The sequence below is a fragment of the Heterodontus francisci genome, chromosome 26, assembly GCF_036365525.1.
Source record: "Heterodontus francisci isolate sHetFra1 chromosome 26, sHetFra1.hap1, whole genome shotgun sequence".
NCBI lineage: Eukaryota > Metazoa > Chordata > Chondrichthyes > Heterodontiformes > Heterodontidae > Heterodontus > Heterodontus francisci.
Genome location: NC_090396.1, coordinates 38,711,984 through 38,732,438, shown reverse-complemented (window position 1 = coordinate 38,732,438; position 20,455 = coordinate 38,711,984). Strand labels below are relative to the sequence as shown.

At 42.8% G+C, this 20,455-nt stretch overlaps 1 protein-coding gene across 6 annotated transcripts in view; it reads left to right on the top strand.

Annotated features, from left to right (window-relative positions):
• LOC137384272 (phosphoinositide 3-kinase regulatory subunit 6-like) overlaps positions 1–18,338 on the top strand; it is a 126,330-nt gene extending 107,992 nt beyond the window's left edge. For all 6 annotated transcript variants that reach the window (XM_068058053.1, XM_068058054.1, XM_068058057.1 and 3 more), the window contains 5 exons: positions 1,320–1,390; positions 2,836–2,926; positions 4,810–4,880; positions 14,556–14,674; positions 15,714–18,338. In XM_068058053.1, the coding sequence (XP_067914154.1) occupies positions 1,320–1,390; positions 2,836–2,926; positions 4,810–4,880; positions 14,556–14,674; positions 15,714–15,867 (506 nt within the window). In that variant the 3' untranslated portion in view covers positions 15,868–18,338. The remainder of the gene's footprint in view (positions 1–1,319; positions 1,391–2,835; positions 2,927–4,809; positions 4,881–14,555; positions 14,675–15,713) is intronic.
• The last annotated feature ends 2,117 nt before the right edge of the window (positions 18,339–20,455 follow it).

The window sequence follows — 20,455 nt, the reverse complement described above, 5'->3', positions numbered from 1 at the left end:
GAGCAAGGCAGCCCTGTGTCCATGTCCAGCCCGATCCGACTCGAGCCCAAATTCCGGACCCGGAAGAGAGACCCGACCCGACCCGAACCCAACATGTTGCGGATCTGGTTGGGTACGAGTCGGGTAGCCATGCTTTACCACAGGGTTCAGTGTTGGGGCCTCAACTTTTTACAATTTATATAAATGACTTGGATGAAGGGACCAAAATTATGGTTGCTAAATTTGCTAATGACACAAAGATAGATAGGAAAATAAGTTGTGAAGAGGACATAAGGAGACTCCAAAGGGATATAGACAAGTTAAGTGAGTGGACAAAGATCTGGCAAATGGAGTATAATGTGGGAAAATGTGAAATTGTCCATTTTGGCAGGAAAAATAAAAAAAGAAGCATATTATCTAAATGGTAAGAAATTGTAGAGCTCTCAGATGCAGAGGGACCTGGGTATCCTACTTCATGAAACACAAAAGGTTTGTATGCTGGCACAGCAAGTAGTTAGGAAAGCTAATAGAATGTTATTGTTTATTGTGAGGGGAATTGAATACAAAAGTAGGGAGGTTATGCTTCAGTTATACAGGGCATTGGTGAGACCACATCTGGAGTACTGTTTACAGTATTGGTCTCCTTATTTAAGGAAGGATGTAAATGCATTGGAAGCAGTTCTGAGAAGGTTTACTGGACTAATGCCTGGAATGGGCGGGTTGTCTTATGAGGAAAGTTTGGACAGGCAAGGCTTGTATCTGCTGGAGTTTAGAAGAGTAAGAGGTGACTTGATTGAAACATATAAGATCCAGAGGAGTCTTGACAGGGTGGGTATGGGAAGGCTGTTACCTCTTGTGGGAGAATCTAGAACTAGGGGTCACTGTTTAAAAATTAAACATAAGGGGTCACCGATTTAAGACAGAGATGAGGAGAAATTATTTCTCAGAGGGTCGTGAGTCTTTGCAACTCTCTTCCACAAAAGGCGATGAATATTTCTAAGGCAGAGGTAGATAGATTCATGATGAGCAAGGGCATGAAAGGTTATCTGAGGTAGGTGGGAATGTGGAGTTGATGTTACAATCAGAATAGCCATGATCTTGTTGAATGGCGGTGCAGGCTCGAGGGGCCGAGCAGTGTACCCCTGCTCCTAATTCATATGTTCCAATATATTTCAACACAATTTACATTGTAAACAAATATAGAATCAATTTGGCCAAAAGCTTTTTCATGAAGATGCTGGTCCTTCGTTATTTAAGTTCAGGAACGTTACCTTTTCAGTTGCTGTATAGTTTCATACAATGATGAGAACAATTTGTACAGTTTCACAATATTCTTACAGAAGTCACATTGACACGAAAGAGGACAACATCACAAGGATTGGGGGCACAAATTGCAGTTGCATACAAAAAGGTAAGAGTCAAAACACCCTAAGCAATCAACAGGTGCTATTCTATTTATAAAGAAGGATGACATTATCAAATGCAAAAGTTTTACTTATTTATGATAGATTTTATTTTTGCAGATATTCTTTCCATCATGCAACAAAGAATCCTGATTGTGCAATTGGTGATGGGATGGAATTACATGATCTAAATTAATAATTGTTTACATCCAATAGTGGTGATCCCATGTTGCCAGCACAATGTGCTTACAGGGAGCATGAGCCACAGAATTGGGACTACCATGTATGAACTCTATCTCTAACGTACAGACTCTGAGAATGGTTTCCAACTGGAAGCACAGAATCACTCGTCATCTGATTAAATACATTAGGAATCTTGAATTATGCCATAAAGATAGTAATATTATTTAACATAATGAAGGAAATAGCATTTTAACATACTATGAGCTGGGCTTTGTGTAGGAGCGATCCTCTGGTCTTTTTCTATTAAAGTTTCAGGAGCCAGGATCTCCATCCCTTTAAATTCAGGAATTCCGCCTTCATGAGCTGCTGGCCAATCAGAGGGCTGGCAGTTCAGCAATATCAGCAGCGCCACCGGGAGTGGTGGCCACTGCTGGTACAGCAGAGGCCTCGGACCCAGACCCAGCACTGGAACCCCGTACCAGAGTTAGGTGAGGCAGGGTCACTGGAGCCAGTCCGAAATTGAATCACGCAGTGCTATTTTTCAGGCCAAAAACGGGCGCTGAAGGTTCCAATATGAAAAGGGGCATGACGCACTCATTCCACCCCTGGAGAGTACAGCAGGCCAAATTGATATGGTGCCTCAGAGTCACCCAGGTCATACACCTAAAACTAGGATTTGGACCATTTCTTCAGGAATACCAGGGCCTATTTCCAGTTTCTCACATTCAATAATGTCTGACTGCAGCATATGCCTTTAAAGGGAGGTGTCCACAAAAAGGTAAATAGAAAAAAAAGACCCACCCGAAACTGAGTGAGCCGCTGCCCGCCACTACTCATCCACCTCCTGGACTCCTCTCCTCCTCCCAGACTCACCACAAGCCCAGTACCAGCTTTTCCGCTGGCTGACTTTCATCCTCTTCTGTCTCCCAGGGCGTGACTGGCACCCATTATAGAAATTCCACGCTGTTCCTTTCCATTGAAATCAATTGAAATGGAAATTGGGCTGTTTCATACACAGACAAAAAGTTGAAAATCTACCCTATTAATTTTTTGATAAAGTAGGGGAGAAGACATTTTAAATAAATTCAATAATTGATTCATTACTGATATTGCACAACTCGATTTCAAACCCATTGGGCAAGGTTTTAACTCATTCAAAACCCACCCACTGGCAGAGTTAAAATCAGGCCCTAGTTTTTATTGTTTATTTAATATATCCAAATACACAATAGACATTGCAACCAACATTTTCCATTTATTGCCACTGTAGATTGCATTGAGCAACAGGGAGATTACAAGACAGTTTGCAAGTCGATGCACTGGTTTCGTGATGAAAGCAATTCCTTCAAATGGGGCTGAAGGTATGATAAGAATCCATTAATAGCAGCCATGACTTGGTTTGCAGATTTGTTTGTGATTCCCATTGTGCTGGTTATACGTATCGATATTTAAAGCCCTGCTGCCTCTCATTTTTGTGATTGTTACATTTTAAATTTAGCCAATATAAAAATCATGCTGTCTGCTTCTAACTCCATTCCTACAGTGTCACATCCTGTTCAACAGCAACAAGTCTGCAATTGAGCTGCTCCCAATTCTCTGCTAATGTTTCTCTTGAACAAAACATTATGTGGTGTAAAAAAGGATTGGAGGAAACTCAGCAACTCATTGATCTAGAAATTAGTTCTTGCCACCATACTAAGGCAATTCAAAACAGTTCGCCAAAAGAAATGTAACCACTTCCCGCCCCCCCCCCCCCCAACAATCCCCCACCTCCACCTCAGAAAATTCACAAAATCAAATCTATTAGTTCAAAATATTAAGACAAGTAATTATTTTTGCCATTGAATCTCAAACAGAAAAATCCTTCCAATTGCTAAGGAAATGTGAAAACAAGGTAGTGTTAGACTCCTGTTATATTCAGATTTAATTTCAAGGTCTTACTTATGTGCATTTTTTAATCTTGCCCAGTAGAGCACAACCTACTTCTGTTATCCCACTCTGAGTAACTCTGACTGTAACAAACAGACCTAATAGCATAAATATTATCAAATTATGCTTACGCTGAAGCATGTACTTTGCTAAAAGTCTGCCATAATATAATTGCTTTAAAGAGACAAAAAGTATTTATTAGGATGATAAAAACAAGTGAATCTGTTTGTTACTGTGCATTTATAACAATATATAGGATTAGAGATGTTTCCAACAATATTGTCACAAGTTAACCTGTCACTCAACAGAAACAAATTTTCAATGTTATGAAAGCTAGACTGGTTATCCCAACTATCTCTCATTAAAGTGCGATGCAATATTCTAAATGGGCAGTTATAATTGAAGTAAAGTAATAATATATTCTTGCCCAAGAGTGCAAGCACTACACTCTTGTGAAGAGCTAATGTAAATAAATGTAGGACATCCCACCTGTGCTGCCTTTTGCAGTGCAAAAGATTCAGTGATGGTATAATTTTACAATTACGTTACAAGGTTGGTTTGTTGACAGATATGTTACTTGTGACATTCACAGAAGGAAGAGCCCCCTGTAATGTGCAAATATAAGGAAAATAAGGAGAATAGATGACCATTAAAGCATTACAAAAGAAACTCCAATTTTAGAAACGTTTCCTTGTGTAAGTCACAGAGGTATAAAAGCCTTTTCCCTGTAGATGCAAAGGCTAAAAATAAACTTGGACAGCACAGTGTATATATACACACACCAGAACTATTTTATTATACCTAAGTTGGTAAACACATTTATGATACAGTATTATGTGACACGAACATGGTTTATGAAACAGTGGGAGTTAAGAAACAAACAGGGAGCATCATAGAAATGAGAAGGAATCAGTTTATCATAAATAACTAAAATAATGATTAATTGAAGACGATGCTACAAATGTGGATGTCACAAGATTAATTGAATAACTGAGCTAATCATCAAATTGAGTTAATTACTGGCAAATATCAATGTTGCCAAGCTTAAATGAATAGACTGAGTTGGAGCTAAATTAATTTTTATTAGTTCAATGGTATGATGGTAGCCACTGTCCTTTGTACAAGAAAACTAATACTTGACTGGTTGTATTGTGACATAAATTGGAAGTAGTAGAAAATTGTCTGAGAATTGTAGGATGACTGGAAGATTGTATGACATGGTGCTATAGCTATGTTTCACTGAAGAATAATCATTAAATAATGTATAGCCATTTAATTTAGTAGCCTCTGTGTGTAATACACTTGTGTTTTGCAGATCTTGTTTGCTTGAATGTAAATATCTCAGAGGTAACGAATAAATTAAACTTATCTGGAAAAATATCTTTGGTAAGTGAAAACTGTTGTGCAACAGTAAGTAGTCAAAAAACATGTGAAACATCTGAAAAGCTTTTCCCATAATTGCTGACTTTTTGGAGTGCATTGACTAGTTATGCAGGCAGCTTTTGCAGGTATTTTGTGCTTGCAATGTTCCAGTAACAGCAATGAGATGAACGACTATTAATCCATTAATTTGGTGCTGTTGTCTCCACCCCGCTTCAGTTCATCTGCTGCTGTAACTCTCATCCAACCCTTTGTTACCTCTAGACTTGACCATTCCAGTGCTCTCCTGACCAGTTTCCCACCTTGCACTCTCCATAAACTTGAGCCCATCCAAAACTCTGTTGCCTTATTCTAACTCGCACCAAGTCCCATTCATCCCTCATCCCTGTGCTCACTGACCTACATAGGCTCCTGGTCCGGCAACACCTCTACTTTAAAATTCTCATCCATTTTTTCAAACAAGGAAATGGTGGCATAGTAGTTACGTTATGAGTAATCTGGAGACATGAGTTCAAATCCCACTACAGCAGGAAGGGAAAAGTTGGAGGTGAACCATGTGAGGGAAGGGCAGAAATTGGAAGCAAGGTTGATGAAGTTTTCAGTTCGGGGCAGAGCAGGAAACAGCATGAATACAGTTGTCAATCTATCAAAGAATGGTGAGGGAGGGGACCTGAGTAGGACTGGAACAAAGCCTGGTACACAAGAATAGCTAGAACCCATACACAGTCCCATTAGCAACACCTTTCATTTGGTGAGAAGTGAGTGGAGTCAAAGGAGAAGTTGCTCAATTTTCAGCCAGGGGGAGGAGGGTGATAGTGGATGGGGACTGGTTGGGCCTCCGTTCAAGGAGGAAGGACAGGGCCTGCAGGCCATCGTGGTGGGGATTGGAGGTATAGAGAGATTGGGCATCCATCGTGAAAAAGAGCCAGGCCAGGAAACTGGAAACTGTTAAAATTGCCGAAGGTTTTGGAAGAGTCACGGATGCAAGTGGGAAAAGACTGGTCAAAGGGGAACAAAAAAAGTGTTGCAATAGGAAGAAGTCAGTTCCATGGGGCAAGAACAAGTTGAAATGATGGGTCAATGATTGGTAAGCTTACTGCCCTGTTAGTGCAGAGCTCCAGTCACTGCCATTTTGAAAGGCGCCTTCCCTTGGGTAGTCATTGTCTACCTATTTCAGGCTATAGGTCTCTTGGTGATGCAAATTGTGATTGTATGACTTAGTTAGGACCCCGATTGCAATTTTAAGGGATGAATGTTCCCCCTGTGTATCTTGGTGTTGAGCAACTTAAGCAGTGGTTCTTAACTATATAAACAGATGCTGGCTGCTCCAAGAACAATCCCAGAACTTTTACAACATTATTTATTTTTGCTCCAGAAGGAGCAGGAATGCTTCTCTTTGTTCCATAAAAATACTGTGGACCCCATGGACCAGCCGCCTATAAGTTATAACCTACCCATTCAGAAACTTGCCAAATTTCTGAAGATTGATCCTTGTCATCTTTCATCATTTTGGTTCAACACTTTCACATTTTAATTGATCAACTGAGAACAATTACAGCAGTGAGAAAATTAAAGGATCCTGTTGGAGATTAAGCTAAAGATTAGCTGAAAATTATTGTACTAAATGAATACTTCATTGACTAATTACTAGAGAACACTACAGCAACATTATCTCCCGTGACACAAGTTATCCCGGACATTTGAGGACTTCACCGTCAATGAGATGGAGATTCTAAACAGGGCTCAAAATGAGCAAATTCCTGTGGAGTGACTGATCTCTCTCAGGGCATTGCTAGATTCGGAACTAAGTGTGTTAAGCACTAACAATCATCATGAAAAAGTCAAATGAATGTCGGAAAGTTACCATTAGGTTCGAAACAAGATAGCATAGTACCCAGTCAGGAAAGATGACAAATCTAAGCCAGGCTACTACATGCCCATCAATACCTGGTGAATCATCAAAGGTAAATTTGAGGAGTATCTGTGGGTGAATAATAGAATTTATGCAAAGCATTATTGCTTTTTAGAAAGGTAAGTTTTTTTTATTCCTTCATGGGATGTTGGCGTTGCTGGTCAGGCCAGCATTTGTTGCCCATCTCTAATTACGCTTGAGAAGGTGGTGGTGAGCTGCCTTCTTGAACTGCAACAGTCCATCTGGTGTAGGTACACCCACAGTGCTGTTAGGAAGGGAGTTTTAAGTTTTTGACCCAGCGACAGTGAAGGCCTGGTAATATAGTTCCAAGTCAGGATGGTGTGTGGCTTGGAGGGGAACTTGCAGGTGGTGGTGTTCCATGGGTCTGCTGTCATTGTAAGTGGTAGAGGTTGCAAGTTTGGAAGGTGCCTTCGAAGGAGCCTTCGCGAGTTGCTGCAGTGCATCTTGTATGTGGTACACATTGCTGCCATCGTGCGTCGGTGGTGGAGGCAGTGAATGTTTAAGGTGGATGGGGTGCTGATCAAGTGGACTGCTTTGTCCTGGATGGCCTCGAGCTTCTTGAGTGTGTTGAAGCTGCACTCATCCAGGCAAGTGGAGTGAATTCCACCGCACTCCTGACTTGTACATTGTAGGTGGTGGACAGGCATTGGGGAGTCAGGAGGTGGGTTACTTGGCAAGAATTACAAGCCTCTGACCGCCTTTGTAGCCACAGTATTTATATGGCTAGTCCTGTTAAGCTTCTGGTCAATGGTAATCCCCAGGATGCTGATAGTGGGGGATTCAGCGATGGTAATGCCATTGAATGCCAAGGGAAGATGGTTAGAATCTTCCTTGTTCGAGGTAGTCATTGCCTGACACTTATGTGGCGTGAATGTTACTTGCCACTTATCAGCCCAAGCCTGGATGTTGTCCAGGTGTTGCTGCATGTTGACACGGACTGCTTCAGTATCTGAGGAGCCGTGAATGGTACTGAACATGATGCAATCATCAGCGAACATGACCACATCTGACCTTATGACAGAAGGAAGTTCATTGATGAAGCAGCTGAAAATGGTTGGGCCTAGGACGCTGCCTTGAGGAATTCCTGCAGTGATGCCCTGGGGCTGAGATGATTGGCCTCTAACAATCACAAACATCTTCCTTTGTGGGAGGTATTACTCCAACCAGTGAAGAGTTTTCCCCTGCTTCCCACTGACTCCAGGTTTGCTAGGGTTCCTTGATGCGACACTAGATCAAATGCTGCCTTGATGTCAAGGGCAGTCACTCTCACCTCACCTTTGGAATTCAGCTCTTTTGTCCATGTTTGGACCAAGACTGTAATGAGATCTGGAGCTGAGTGTTCCTGGCAGAACCCAAACTGAGCATCGATGTGCATCTTATTAATGTGTATGTATTTCTTCTACATGCCAACCACTGCGTCACCAGTTCGCATCTTTGTTGCTGTTTATGTGCTAACTGTAGGCTACTAAATATTCTTGGAACTGATCCCACATGCTAATTTACACACAATGGACTGAATTTTCAATTGACTGAGGAGGCAAGACCAGGGTCAGGCAAGGCCGCAATTTCAGATCCCCGAGTTGTGTTCCAACTTTCTGATGCAGTCCTGCCTCGCAGTGATTTTGGAAGAGACATCGGGACCTATAGACTGGCAACCCAACCAAACATGGCAGTTGATCGATTCATCATTCAAACAAGCCATTTGGGAGATCTTTAAAAGACAGAAAGTGATATTGGTATAGAGGCACAGGGACCACAAAGGGTCATTACCACATCCCTGAGTAGTAGGCGCATCACAGCAAGGAGCTAGTTGTGGAGGCGGGTCCATTTAATATCGGTGCATAAAAGGGGGAAGGTTCAGAGAGTTGTTCATGCTGTGGCACACAGTGGCTGTTGAGTATGCAGAGGTTACATAGAGTTAGCTTTGCAGGTACTGGACCTATTGGGGTGGGGAGAGTCACTGAACAGAGATTAGTGGGGCATACAGGGGGACCTGGGCTTACTGCTTCTGCTTCTAGAAGCACAGAGAGCAGTGCGATTTACCTCCATCACTGGACTTCCTCAGGTGCAGGGGGAGTGTCGACTGTGCCAGTGTGGCCATCAAGGCATTGGCAGTGCAGCTAGGGTCATTCATAAACAGGAAGGTATTCTATTCTCTCAATGTTCAACTGGTATGCGACCACCAGAAGCATTTCTTGCAGATCTGTGCATGGTATCCTGCCAGCTGCCATGACTTCTTCATCCTTAGGCAACCACAGGTACCACAGCTGTTCATGACACCGGACAGAATACGTGAATGGCTGCTAGGGGATAAAGACTATCCATTGAAGAGATGGCTGCTAACACCTATACACAACCCTTCGACAGAGGCACTGCAGTCACTGCCATCTCGGCATAAGGGTCATTATAGAGTAGGCATTTGGACTCCTCAAGATGCAGTTCTGGTGCCTTGGCTAGTCGGGGGTCACCCTCCGTTGTGCTCCCTTAAGTAGTGATCTGCTGTGCTTTTCAGAACATGGCCCTCCAGGGACGTTTGGACCTTAATGAAGGAGAAGCAGAGCAGTGGTACACTTCCTTAGAGGATGAAGAGGAAGAGGACGTAGTGGAGCAGGCTGAACCAGCCTTGCAAAGCCCTCCACAGGTCCGGCTTTGGCCTCAAAGCATCAAGCTGGACGACAGGAGGCTCGGGTTACACTAATTCAGCCACATTTCACCTGAGGGCCACTCATACTGGAAGACAAGGAGAGAGGAGTGAATCCAAAATGCATACGAAGCATAGAGTTTCCACTGTTCCCCACATTGCCTGGAAGAAATGTTTCCAACTGCCACACTATTTCAAGTAACAGACTCATTTGCGTCCTTCCCCCACATCATCATTTGTGTTCCTTTTAAGCCATACATCATTAGAATCAAAAGTCTGGGTCCAATCATTAACCTTTTTCTTTACATTGATTCATTTTAACTGATCACGACCATAAAAAGCCCCCAAGCCCACCACAAAGTGAGACTACCACCCTCCACTCTCAGCCGTTCCTACAGGGTGCTCCCCTTGTGGCTGAGGGTCAGGTGGAGACACAGGCTGCTTGTATGTGTGTGGATGAGGCTGAGATGCCTGTGGCAGTCATCTTCAGCGTCGCGGTGTCAGTGTGGATACCACAACAGGCTGCCCCACTTGCATTGATGCAGGGGAAGCTATGGCTACAGGGCCTTTCTGCAATGATGGTGCTTCAGTTGGAGGGGCCAAGGGGCAGGAAGATGACGACAGTGTCCAGCGAGGGGTGGCCCCTCCACCTCATCGCTGCCTGCCTCAGCCCTTTCATGTGGTGTTTGAAAGGCAGAGCTGGGGTGCACCTGGCATCCACTCCATAGATCTTTGTGGCATCAGTGCCACAGAATGTGACATACTTTCTGTGCCTGTCAGTGCACTGCTCGTGTATCCACTCAGCATGATGCCACATATGGTTGTCCAAGAGGTTGGCCACTGTCTCAATGGATGAGCTCATGCGCTCATATCTGAGACATAGCGGTGCACAAAACATGAATGGACTCCTCCAGTCTCTGCCCCTGACTCTGCACTGCCTCAGGAAACTCCGACATTTGGGCACACATCTCCCGCCACTGCTCCAGGAAGACCCTCTTTGTCTGTGACACCCAAGGCTCTGCATCCCCGTCCAACTGAGCATGGTTGTGTCTGTCCTCCATCCTCCGAGGGGACTGCCCACAGTTGCTTCTGCCTCCCTCACTCACCTCCTCTGTGATGTGTTGCTCATCCTGTGCCACCCATTCTAAATGTGCATGAGGCCCCACTGAGGTGAGTGTATCTGCTCTGGTGGAGGTTGCATTTGACTGATGTGACAGTGCTGGCTCGGTTGTTTCTTCCTCCGCTGTGGAAGATGAGACATCATTCGTTTCTACTATGACTTCTCTTCCATAACTGGCCCTACAAGCCACATAAGAGGCTGTTCAGGACAACTTGCCTTTTTTATTAGCTGCTTCTGCAGAAATGCAGCATTCCATTACATCTTTTCTATAAGAATGGAGAAAACGGAGGAGGAGGGAGCTCCACTCCTGTCACCTGGAGATGATAAGATTGTTTCACCCTCTCTTGGACGGACTCCCATCTCGCTATCGCTGACTTTCTGATGGGCCACTACCCTGGCAATATCAAGGGCCTTCTCCTCCATTGGTGTTAGAACTGCAAGATGGGGCACTCCAACACCTGACTGAATCCTTTCCCTGGAGTTGTGAGCTTGTTTCTCCTGCAAGATCAAGAGCAAGAGAGTTAAGATCATGTTGCCCTCCTTCACCACTTCCAGCGGGTCAGACACATATGATTTCACTGCTATCAGTGCTGCCTCCGGCTCATGTGATAGTGGTGTGATAGTTACTACAGGCTCAATTGTGCTTCGGGGCACACATCAATGATTTGGAGCCCTCTGGGTCCTCAGGCCGCTCAGCTAGTGTGTGAGCTGGTCATTACATAACTGCAGTCATGTCATGTGGCTGTGGCGCTGCACTCACCTTGCCAGCCCTCAGAAGCTCATTGAAGTGCTTGTGGCACTGTACCCATGTCCTGGCAACACATTACGTGCCACCTCCAGCCATGCCTGTTTTGTTTGTTTGTCTGGCTTCCTCCTGCCACTATCTAAATAAAGTATGCTCCGCCATTTGTTCACTGCTTCCAAAAGAACCTCAAGACAGGCACCTGTAAATCATGGAGTTGACCTTGTGTGCGAGCCTTCCCTGCTGCTGGCCTGCTGCTCTTCTCTCTCTTCCAGCCTCCAATAACTCTGCTGCCACAATGATGGCTGCCATGAGCCCTTTAAATCAAGCCTGCTGTGTCCAGCTACCGTCTCCTCACCATTATCCGCCATTCCTAATTGGATAGCAAACACGCCATCTGGCCACTAATTGGCCATCTCAATGAATATCACCTCAGCGGTCATTTGCTGATGAAACGCGGGGTCAGGATCCAAAAATGATTCCAACATCTGGAACTTGACCCCAGAATGATGATTCAGCCTAATGTTGCTGTTTTTTTGGCTGTGGGCTAAAATATTTGCAGTCTTTCTGCACTGGACCAGCCAATGAGCACTAACTTCTCTAAGTCAACTGTAAGCTGTAATTCAGAGTCAGTTAAGCAAATGAAATAACACTGGAAATACAAAAGGTAACTGATTGCTCAACAGCTTGCTGTAGATTTGTGTGTTAATGGCTGAGAAAAGCTAACTTGATTGATCAAGCACTACAAGGTTTTCTGTAAGGTTGAGAAGGCCCAAATTTAAGAGGACTGGTGGGCACACCCACCTCCATGAGCAGCTAGACATAGGTTTTGACTGCTTTAAGCCACCTTATACCAACAGTCACAATAGTCTTAGATGTGGATAATATCGCTGCCGGACATAGTTCAGTGGAACCCTGCAGCCAACACATTTACTCCTTCCACAAGGGAATTGCTGAGAAGGAATGTTTGTTTCAGATGCGTAGCACTGAAGCCAAGTACAAGAACCAAGACAACAGTATTGAGCCACTCAAGCTGTAAACATTTGCACACTAAAGAGGGAACAAATACCCTGCACATGAACATTCAGCTTAGTATTTGTCATTGCTCACAAAGTAGCAGATATCCAGCAATATACAGTATTTGAAAAGCAAAGTAGGACAAAACTGGGTACTGTTACATGCTTAATGTGGTTTGTACCTCATTGTGGTACTCCTTGGAGGCTACCTGGAATAAGTGATTGTAGCACCAGTCTTCCTTACTTTATGTCAGGTTGAAAATTCTTCATTTGTGTTTTCATTCTGTTACCTAGGCTGCTGAGTCCTCTTTACAGGGTGTAGTTATGGACCAGGCAGTGTCACTCTTAATAGAGCAGGGAGTAAAATCCTCTGAGAGAGAAACCTTGGTAACAGTCTATGTGCCATTTACTGCTGATTCAATTTCAAAACTATCCATCAATGCTTGAGATCCAGTTCCATCGTCTTGCTGAATGACTTGTATCTCTCATTGAGAATAGCGTAGAAAACAAAGAAAAATTCTGGTTGTACATGCGACAAAAAGGATATTAAAGCATTGGACAAAGTGTAGAAAATATTTGCAAGGATGCTACCAGAATAGAGCGATGTAACTATCAGGAACGATTGCTCAGCCTGGGACTCTTTTCTTTGGAAAGGAAAAGTCCTACTAGAGGGCTTTGAAATTATGAAGGGATTCAAGAGGGTGGACGTGGAGAGAACTGTTTCCGCTGGTGGGTGAATTCAAAACAAGTGGGCATAAATATAAGATAGCCCCTAAAAGATCAAATAAAGAATTTAGAAGGGATTTCTTTACATAATGGTGAAAATATGAAACTTGCCGTTATGTTGAGGGATTGAAGCAGATTGTATTGGCACATTTAAGGGGAGGATGGTGCATGCTTGAAGGGGATGGAAATAGAGGGATATGGGAGCAGAGTGGGAAGAGGTAATTAAAGCGGGAGGAAACTTGTGCAACTATAAACACCATCATAGAGCCACAATGGCCTCTTTCTCTGGTACAAATTCTATGTAATTCCATGTAGATATGACAATGAAAGATACAATGCAGCATTCGTGAAATTACTTTAGAATGTTTTAACTACACCAACTGCCACGATGACAAGATTTTTCAAGCAGCTTGACAGAGGAACACACCTGAGAAAATTCCAAGATATTTGGTTCTTAGAGTCAAAGATCTAGCAGATGACAATCAAATTATCAAGCCCAACATCTTTATCTCTTGGAATCTTTGCTTTGTTGCCTATGTTCTTGTTGTGATCTCTGGAATTGAATATATTGCTTGAGAAGTCACCAAGAATTGAATTGTTCACAATTACTGTGAAAGAGATCTTCAGAGAAGCAAAGCTGACCACACTTTGTTTGTTTCTTATGTTTTTAGGGCGGGAAATCGGAGGAGGGGGAGGGAGGTCAGAGGCCTCGGTGCGGTGGGGAGACGGTTGGAGGGCAATCAGAATGGTTGGCGGGGGGTGTCCAATTGCGGGGAGTGGGAAAGGCAGAAATATTGGATCCAGCAGGTAAGTGGAAAAGTACTTACCTCCTGGATCCAGCAATCCTCAACTTCCTGTAGTTGCCAGATTCCCCAAGGCCAAGGAAACTTGGCCAGCTACAATTAAATTGAAATTGTGGATCAATATGAAGCTGCCAGCCTTATAGAATCTCGGAATGATTGCAGTGCTGAAAAAGGTCACTTGACCCATATAGCCCATGCCAGCTCTCTGAAAGAGCAATTTAGCTAGTCCCACTTCTCCACCCTTTCCCAGTAGCCCTGTAAATTATTTCCCTTCAAGTGCTTATCTAATTCCCTTTAGAAAACCATGACTGAATCTGCCTCCACCACAACCACTCGCTGCGTAAAAAAAAAAAAATTCTCTCAAGTTGCCTTTTGATTATAATGCCTGTCCTCTACTAAAACTGGAAGTAGGCCAGCTGGTGGTTGGGTTGGGGTTGGGATTCAGATTTTTAACACATTAGCCTCCCACCCGAACCCAAATGTGCACATTTTTGAGGGGGTTAAAACTCCTTCCTGAATATTCAATTCACCAAAATTATCAAACCAAAGCAGATGATGTTGGTCAGTAAAACGAGCTGCCGTTATTGGTTTTGGTATAGTACTCTGATCATTTAAACAATCCTTTTAAAAATGTTCGTGTTCTAATTTGACAAACAGTTCTTTTTAGTAAGTAAACAAATTGAGCAACTTTTTCTTACAGACTGAGAACATCAAGATCAAAACATCTCATGTAAAGATTGAGATCCAGGATAGCTGTGGAAAATCTATGACTGTTTGTCTGGACAAGGACTCTAGGAGAATATATAAGGATGTTGTCAGGTTGGTATACCTGTACATTATATATATTTAAATATTTTGACCATTTTAAACTAGTTTCAGGCACAGTGTTTACTATAGTTATGTTTAGGTGCTAACAATTCTAAAGATTTAAATTAATCCATTTGGATTTATGAGCAAATATTAAATTCCTCAAAATGAACATTTTCCTTCATTCCAGGCCTACCACAGGTGTCAATTACAAATAGCATTAATGTCCAAAGGTTGGAGACCAGGCCTTATATCAATAACTTGTTGATATCCTTTTTTCACCTGGAATCTTGGGGGGAGGGGAGGGGGAGGATTGGGGGAGGGGAGATGGTGGGGGTGGGGGAGGGTTGGGAGAGGGGAGATGGTTGGGGGTGGGGGGTGGTTACTGGTTGCCTTAATCTGCAACCATATAAGAAGCAATACTTCAGAAACATGGATCCCAGCGATGATAAGAGATATTTAACTGAGGCCCTGTCTGCTTTCTCAGGTGGATGTAAAAGATCCCGTGGCATTATTTCAAAGAAAAGCAGGGGAGTTATCCCCGGTGTCCTTGTTAATATTTATCCCTCAAGAAAAAACAGATTATCACATTGCTGTTTGTGGGAGCTTACTGTGTACAAATTGGCTGCCACATTTCTGACATTACAACTTCAAAAGTACTTCATTTGGCTGTAAATTGTTTGGGACGTTCAGTGGTCATGAAAGGCGTTATATAAATGCAAGTCTTTTTTATTCCTTCCCCACTGTGAACAAGCATTGAATGTAAGGCAGTGGTCACGAAACACATTTAAATGAGCCAAACCTGGAAAAAATTAATCCAAATTCTGCACACCCATAAAAATCTTAAATGCCTCTATCTAGTCCCTCTTCTTCAGAGAGGAAAATCCCAAGATAGACAGTTTTTCCTCGACTCAGTTGAATTTCACCTTCGCCCTCAATACAGATTTTAAAAAATATTTTAGGTTCATTTGGCATTTAAAAAATTTGAGGAAACAAATAGACAATTGTTCGAAAAATATTGCTCATTGACTTTTTTTTTAAAATATCACAGCATTGAAGTGTCCCCTTGTCTGGAACCTGGATACTGCTTTCATAAAATGAGGACATCGAGATTGAGTCAGAAAGAAAATGAAAATACTGGATTAACTAAGTACATGCCAAAGTGCCTGTTGTTACCGATCAACACCTTTGCAGGTATCCTGTAAGTTGAACTAGTTGATTCAACCTGAGCAACAGTTCGCTTCGCTTGAAGAAACCAATCATACTGAGCTGCTGGATCAGTGGAGCACAGAGTTACAATTATAAGTTTGATTGTTCGGGAGTACCCTATGTTTGTTATGCATTATTTAACGACAATTGAGCTGAACAATATTACAGACATTCCCTTCAAGCCCAAAGGACAGAAAATGAATCTAATGAATGGTGCATAGACTGATTGGAGGAATTCAAAGCAGATCGAAAGTTACTATTAGTATCTCGTAAAAGAGGGGTGTTGCTTTTGAAGTAGACTTTTCATGAAATGGTTTTTGACACTATGGGCTGGATCTTGCATTTTGGGTCGGGACCCCAACGTCGGAGTCAGATGGGTATCCAAATCCCACATTGTGTTGGGAGCAGTCACCCAACAATGATTTTGCTTGAATTGCCAATTAATGGCCAAAGGGCGTGCTCGCCATCCAATTAAGGATGGCAGGCAGGCTCTCAAAGCTGGAGAACTAATAAGAGGCCCTGCAGCATGGAAGAAGCTGCAGCCTGCCATTGCAGGTAAGGGGGAGAGAGGGCACCTCCATCTTGAGGCACCCTCTCAGCAACTTTAACAAATTTGAACTAAAAGTTGGCCACAGCTACTGGGGAACCGCTGCACAGGGTGGCCTATAACCAGGTAAGCGAACGGGGACCTCAAAGGCATCCTGGAGCGCTGCCGCCACCACCCACCGCCCACCACCGCCCCCCCCCCCCCCCCCCACCCCCGTTGTGTTGCTGGAAGGCTGCCTCCAGGCAGCTGCCATGCTCTGATGCCGCAAGGCGGGGGACCCCACTGGTCGACTGGAAAATTCCATTCAGCCTCTGATAATTGGCCTTACTTGGCCTTTAAATGGTCCTGAGAAGATACCTGCTGCTTGCAGGAGGGTAGTCGTTCCCCTCCAACCTCAAACTGGCCTTCAGCAAAATGGCTCAGGGGCGGGATGGTACTGGCAAACCAGCATCCTGGCTGGCGGAGCAAAATTACACACCCACCCACCACTGTCTCGGCCCCATATCGGGGCAAAAGTCCTGGCCTATATTTCAAGAGATATGTCAGTATTAGTCTCTGCGTACAAAACCTACAATATTTTGCTGTCAAAATAGTTTGTTACAAAATTTCAAAAAAACAGTAAACTTAGTCCAAAATGGATTCAGATCATCAGAATGAAATTAATCTATTGTAAATGGAGTAATTGTGAATTGACTTTATAACTCAGTAGTATTCACAGCCTGAACCAATTACTGTAATAAGTCAACATAGAACTGTTCTTTTCATGCAGACAGTGTGTAATGAAATAATCCTCAGAAATTGTACTTCGTTAGATAGAGTTCCAATGACTTTCCAGGGGAGGAGAAACCTATTTGGGAATAGTTGACTAGCCCAAAAAATGTGCTTCCTATAACTGGGAATTGTACTATTTAGTATTTACCATGCCTTTTACCTGAACCACTTGAATCTTTGAAATTCTCTCCCGCAGAGAGAGGTGGAGGCTGAGTCATTGAATATATTCAACACTGAGATGGGCAGATTTTTGAACTATGGGGGAGTCGAGGGTTCTGGGGAACAGGCAGGAAAATGAAGTTGAGGCCAATATCAGATCAGCCATGATCTTATTGAATGGCAGAGCAGCTCAAGGGGCCATATGGTCTACTCCTGCTTCTATTTCTTATGTTTTTATGCTCTTTTGACTATTAAAAAAATGCAAACAAAATTTTAACAAAAAGATTCCCAGAGTTCACATGAAGTGATTTATTTTATATATCCATTCAGTCAAAAATAATATGTGTCATCATTGACTGTCTAATACTCAAATTAATGTCTGCTGTTGTTTGTCCTGAAACAGATGAAGATGAACAGTAAGCACCTTTAACTAGAATACATATGCCAATAGAGTAAAACTATAGCCGACAAAATAATTTTGTGGGGAAAAAATTGACAAGGACTATTCATAAATAATTGAAGGAACAAAAAGCACCAAAGGTACAGGTGTTGTGTTATATTATTGCAGTTTAATAAAAGCAAAGTATCTCTTCAGATTCAGAATGAACAGTAATGGACCATGTGACTGTAAAGTTATTTAACTTCACTACATAAGTTTAGATGCACTCGGGTGTGGGGGGGGCGGTGCTGAGGAAGAAATTATTTCCTCTATTTGCTACTTGTAGCAAAGTCATGAACATGCTCTTTATGCTTGCAAGTATGATTTCACTATAAACGAACGGAGGAAATCTTTCTCCATGAAGACGTTTACTGTTAATTACACTGTTAATTCCATTATACTGTTTGATTTAGCACCTGGACACAGGTCTAAAACCTAAGTTTGTGATATGTACTTGTGTGTCTTAGATGTATAGTATTTATTAAAGTATGTTTCTGTACAGCTAGCATTATTTTTACATTATTAAAATATAACCAGATTGTTTAATACTACTGAAAGCCTTTGATTTTTTTTCATCAAAATTCAATAAAACCAGTTAGACTTTGGGAAAAGTCTGACTGAAACAGGACTGCATCAGATGCTGTACTTATCACTCTGAATGTCTTAAGTTTGAATTCATCCTATGGATGGTGGAATTTGCTTCACTGACCATGTCTCCAGAGGTTAAAAATGATGTGGTGTTGCTCTAAGAGGCATCTCCGTTATCTCTGCCAGTTTGTGCTATTTTTCTGCTGTTGTGCACTACCTCAGCATGGCCAGGTATCTGTGTGAAAGCAGAACGCTGGGCAGCAGGAGTTTGTTTGAGCACTCATTTATCTAATTCCCCAACATGGTAAATCCGGACTGGATAGATGCATGGTTGTAGATAGGCTGCAGAAGACTGTGGACCCTTAGTCATAGCATTTGTTATAGAAGCTGTGGCCGAGTTTAGAACTGGTAGGAGGCTCTTCTGCAGAGGGTCCTGGAGCAGCTACATTTTTCCTGAAGGGTTGCAAACCCATCCACAGTAGGCTGTCACTCAATTAGTCATGCAGCACTGCTAAAGGTATGCACTCCTTCATAGATGACCATGCAGGCTGCTTGGCACACTCTCAAATTACTATATGAATTACTGATAACAAACTACCACAATGTAATTGAGGATAGACTTTGAAGTCTGAATCCCGGTTCTCGGTAGCTGAAAGAAGTCCTGAAGCTGGTGCTCCAGGCCGCAACTCTCCATTTCTAACCAGCACTTGCTCCACATAACACATGCTCTGTTCTTCGCTAAATATTTCCTCCTGCAACCAATTAACTGACCCCTACAGAATGGATGTATCTGTGCCTTGCAGGAGTGGGATGCTAAGTTCAGATGCACATTGGGCTCTGCTTCTTCCTGCTGTTGAGCAACAACAGGAACAGAAAAATCTATTTTAGAATGATGGTAGTAACTGACCCCTTAAAAAAACCCAATATGGCCAACCACTCTTGTGTGTTATATTAGTCAATGCCTGTGCATAAGGAGAATAAAGATGACACTTGGCATGAATTTGGGGGCCTCCAGCCCCTTCCCCACAAAATAAATCCCTATAGCCCACACACTCTGAATCTCCAGGGCCACCTTCTCACCAGCAGTCAAGGGTTGGAGCTTAGGTGGCCCGTCCCATCTGTATGCACTGACTGCTGTTATGTGTCTACCTTTCCTCCAAGAAGATAGTAATAGGACACGTTAGAAAAAGGAATCTTAGATGAGGCATTTGCTACTCAAGTACCTAGGCCAACAGCTATCTTATTCAAGTCTAAACACGATAGATGCAGTATTTTGTGCTGATAACATTCCTGGCAATTGGTGCTTTTTGCAAGTAATGTTCACCATGTCCTGGTGAAAGGTGAACGTGCCAGTGTATTTGGAAAGCAGATGGACAGTTGTCAGTAATGTACATTTTCCCTCTGTGCTGTTGCCTCAAGTACATTAAGACATCCTATAAGCAAATATTATAAACTTAAGCAACACATAAACAGAATTATATTTAGTGATGAAATTTGTGGTCTTAGGAAAATGGTTGTCACCAGGCTGTAAGGTTCAGGTGAGAGTGTATTCACTCCCTCTATCCGCTTCCTCCAGGCTGCCCTTCACAAGAGGTCCACAGATCTGTGATGTGAAGCTTGCTTTAAAGAATATTTAGGGGGTTTTTTTAAGATCTCCTGCTGCTGAGGGTACTGAGTGCTGCCTATGAATATAATTACGCAATTGCAGATTTCTTTCCTAGTTTGCAGAATACGAGTAACAGTCCACTGCATAGTCCAGTATTTTCAAGTCCACTTTGCACTACAAGTACTGGTTGCAAACCAGTAGTGCAGTTAAACTGAAGCCTTATTTATAATATCTGGATTGAAATCGAGGCAAATTAATATATCGTTTTCCTACAGCAGAGGTGCTCTCCTTTGGCTATGGGGACACAGAACTATCAAAAACCTCTATTCTATTCCCCATAGTTTTTGTGGAGAATTTAGCTCTGCTTGTTAAAAGTTTTCCCTTTCACTGTTTTTAGGGTGAACAAGCACTGGATTGCATCAATTTCTGGCCTCAATATGAAACCAGTCATGGTCATATCATATAATTGATTCC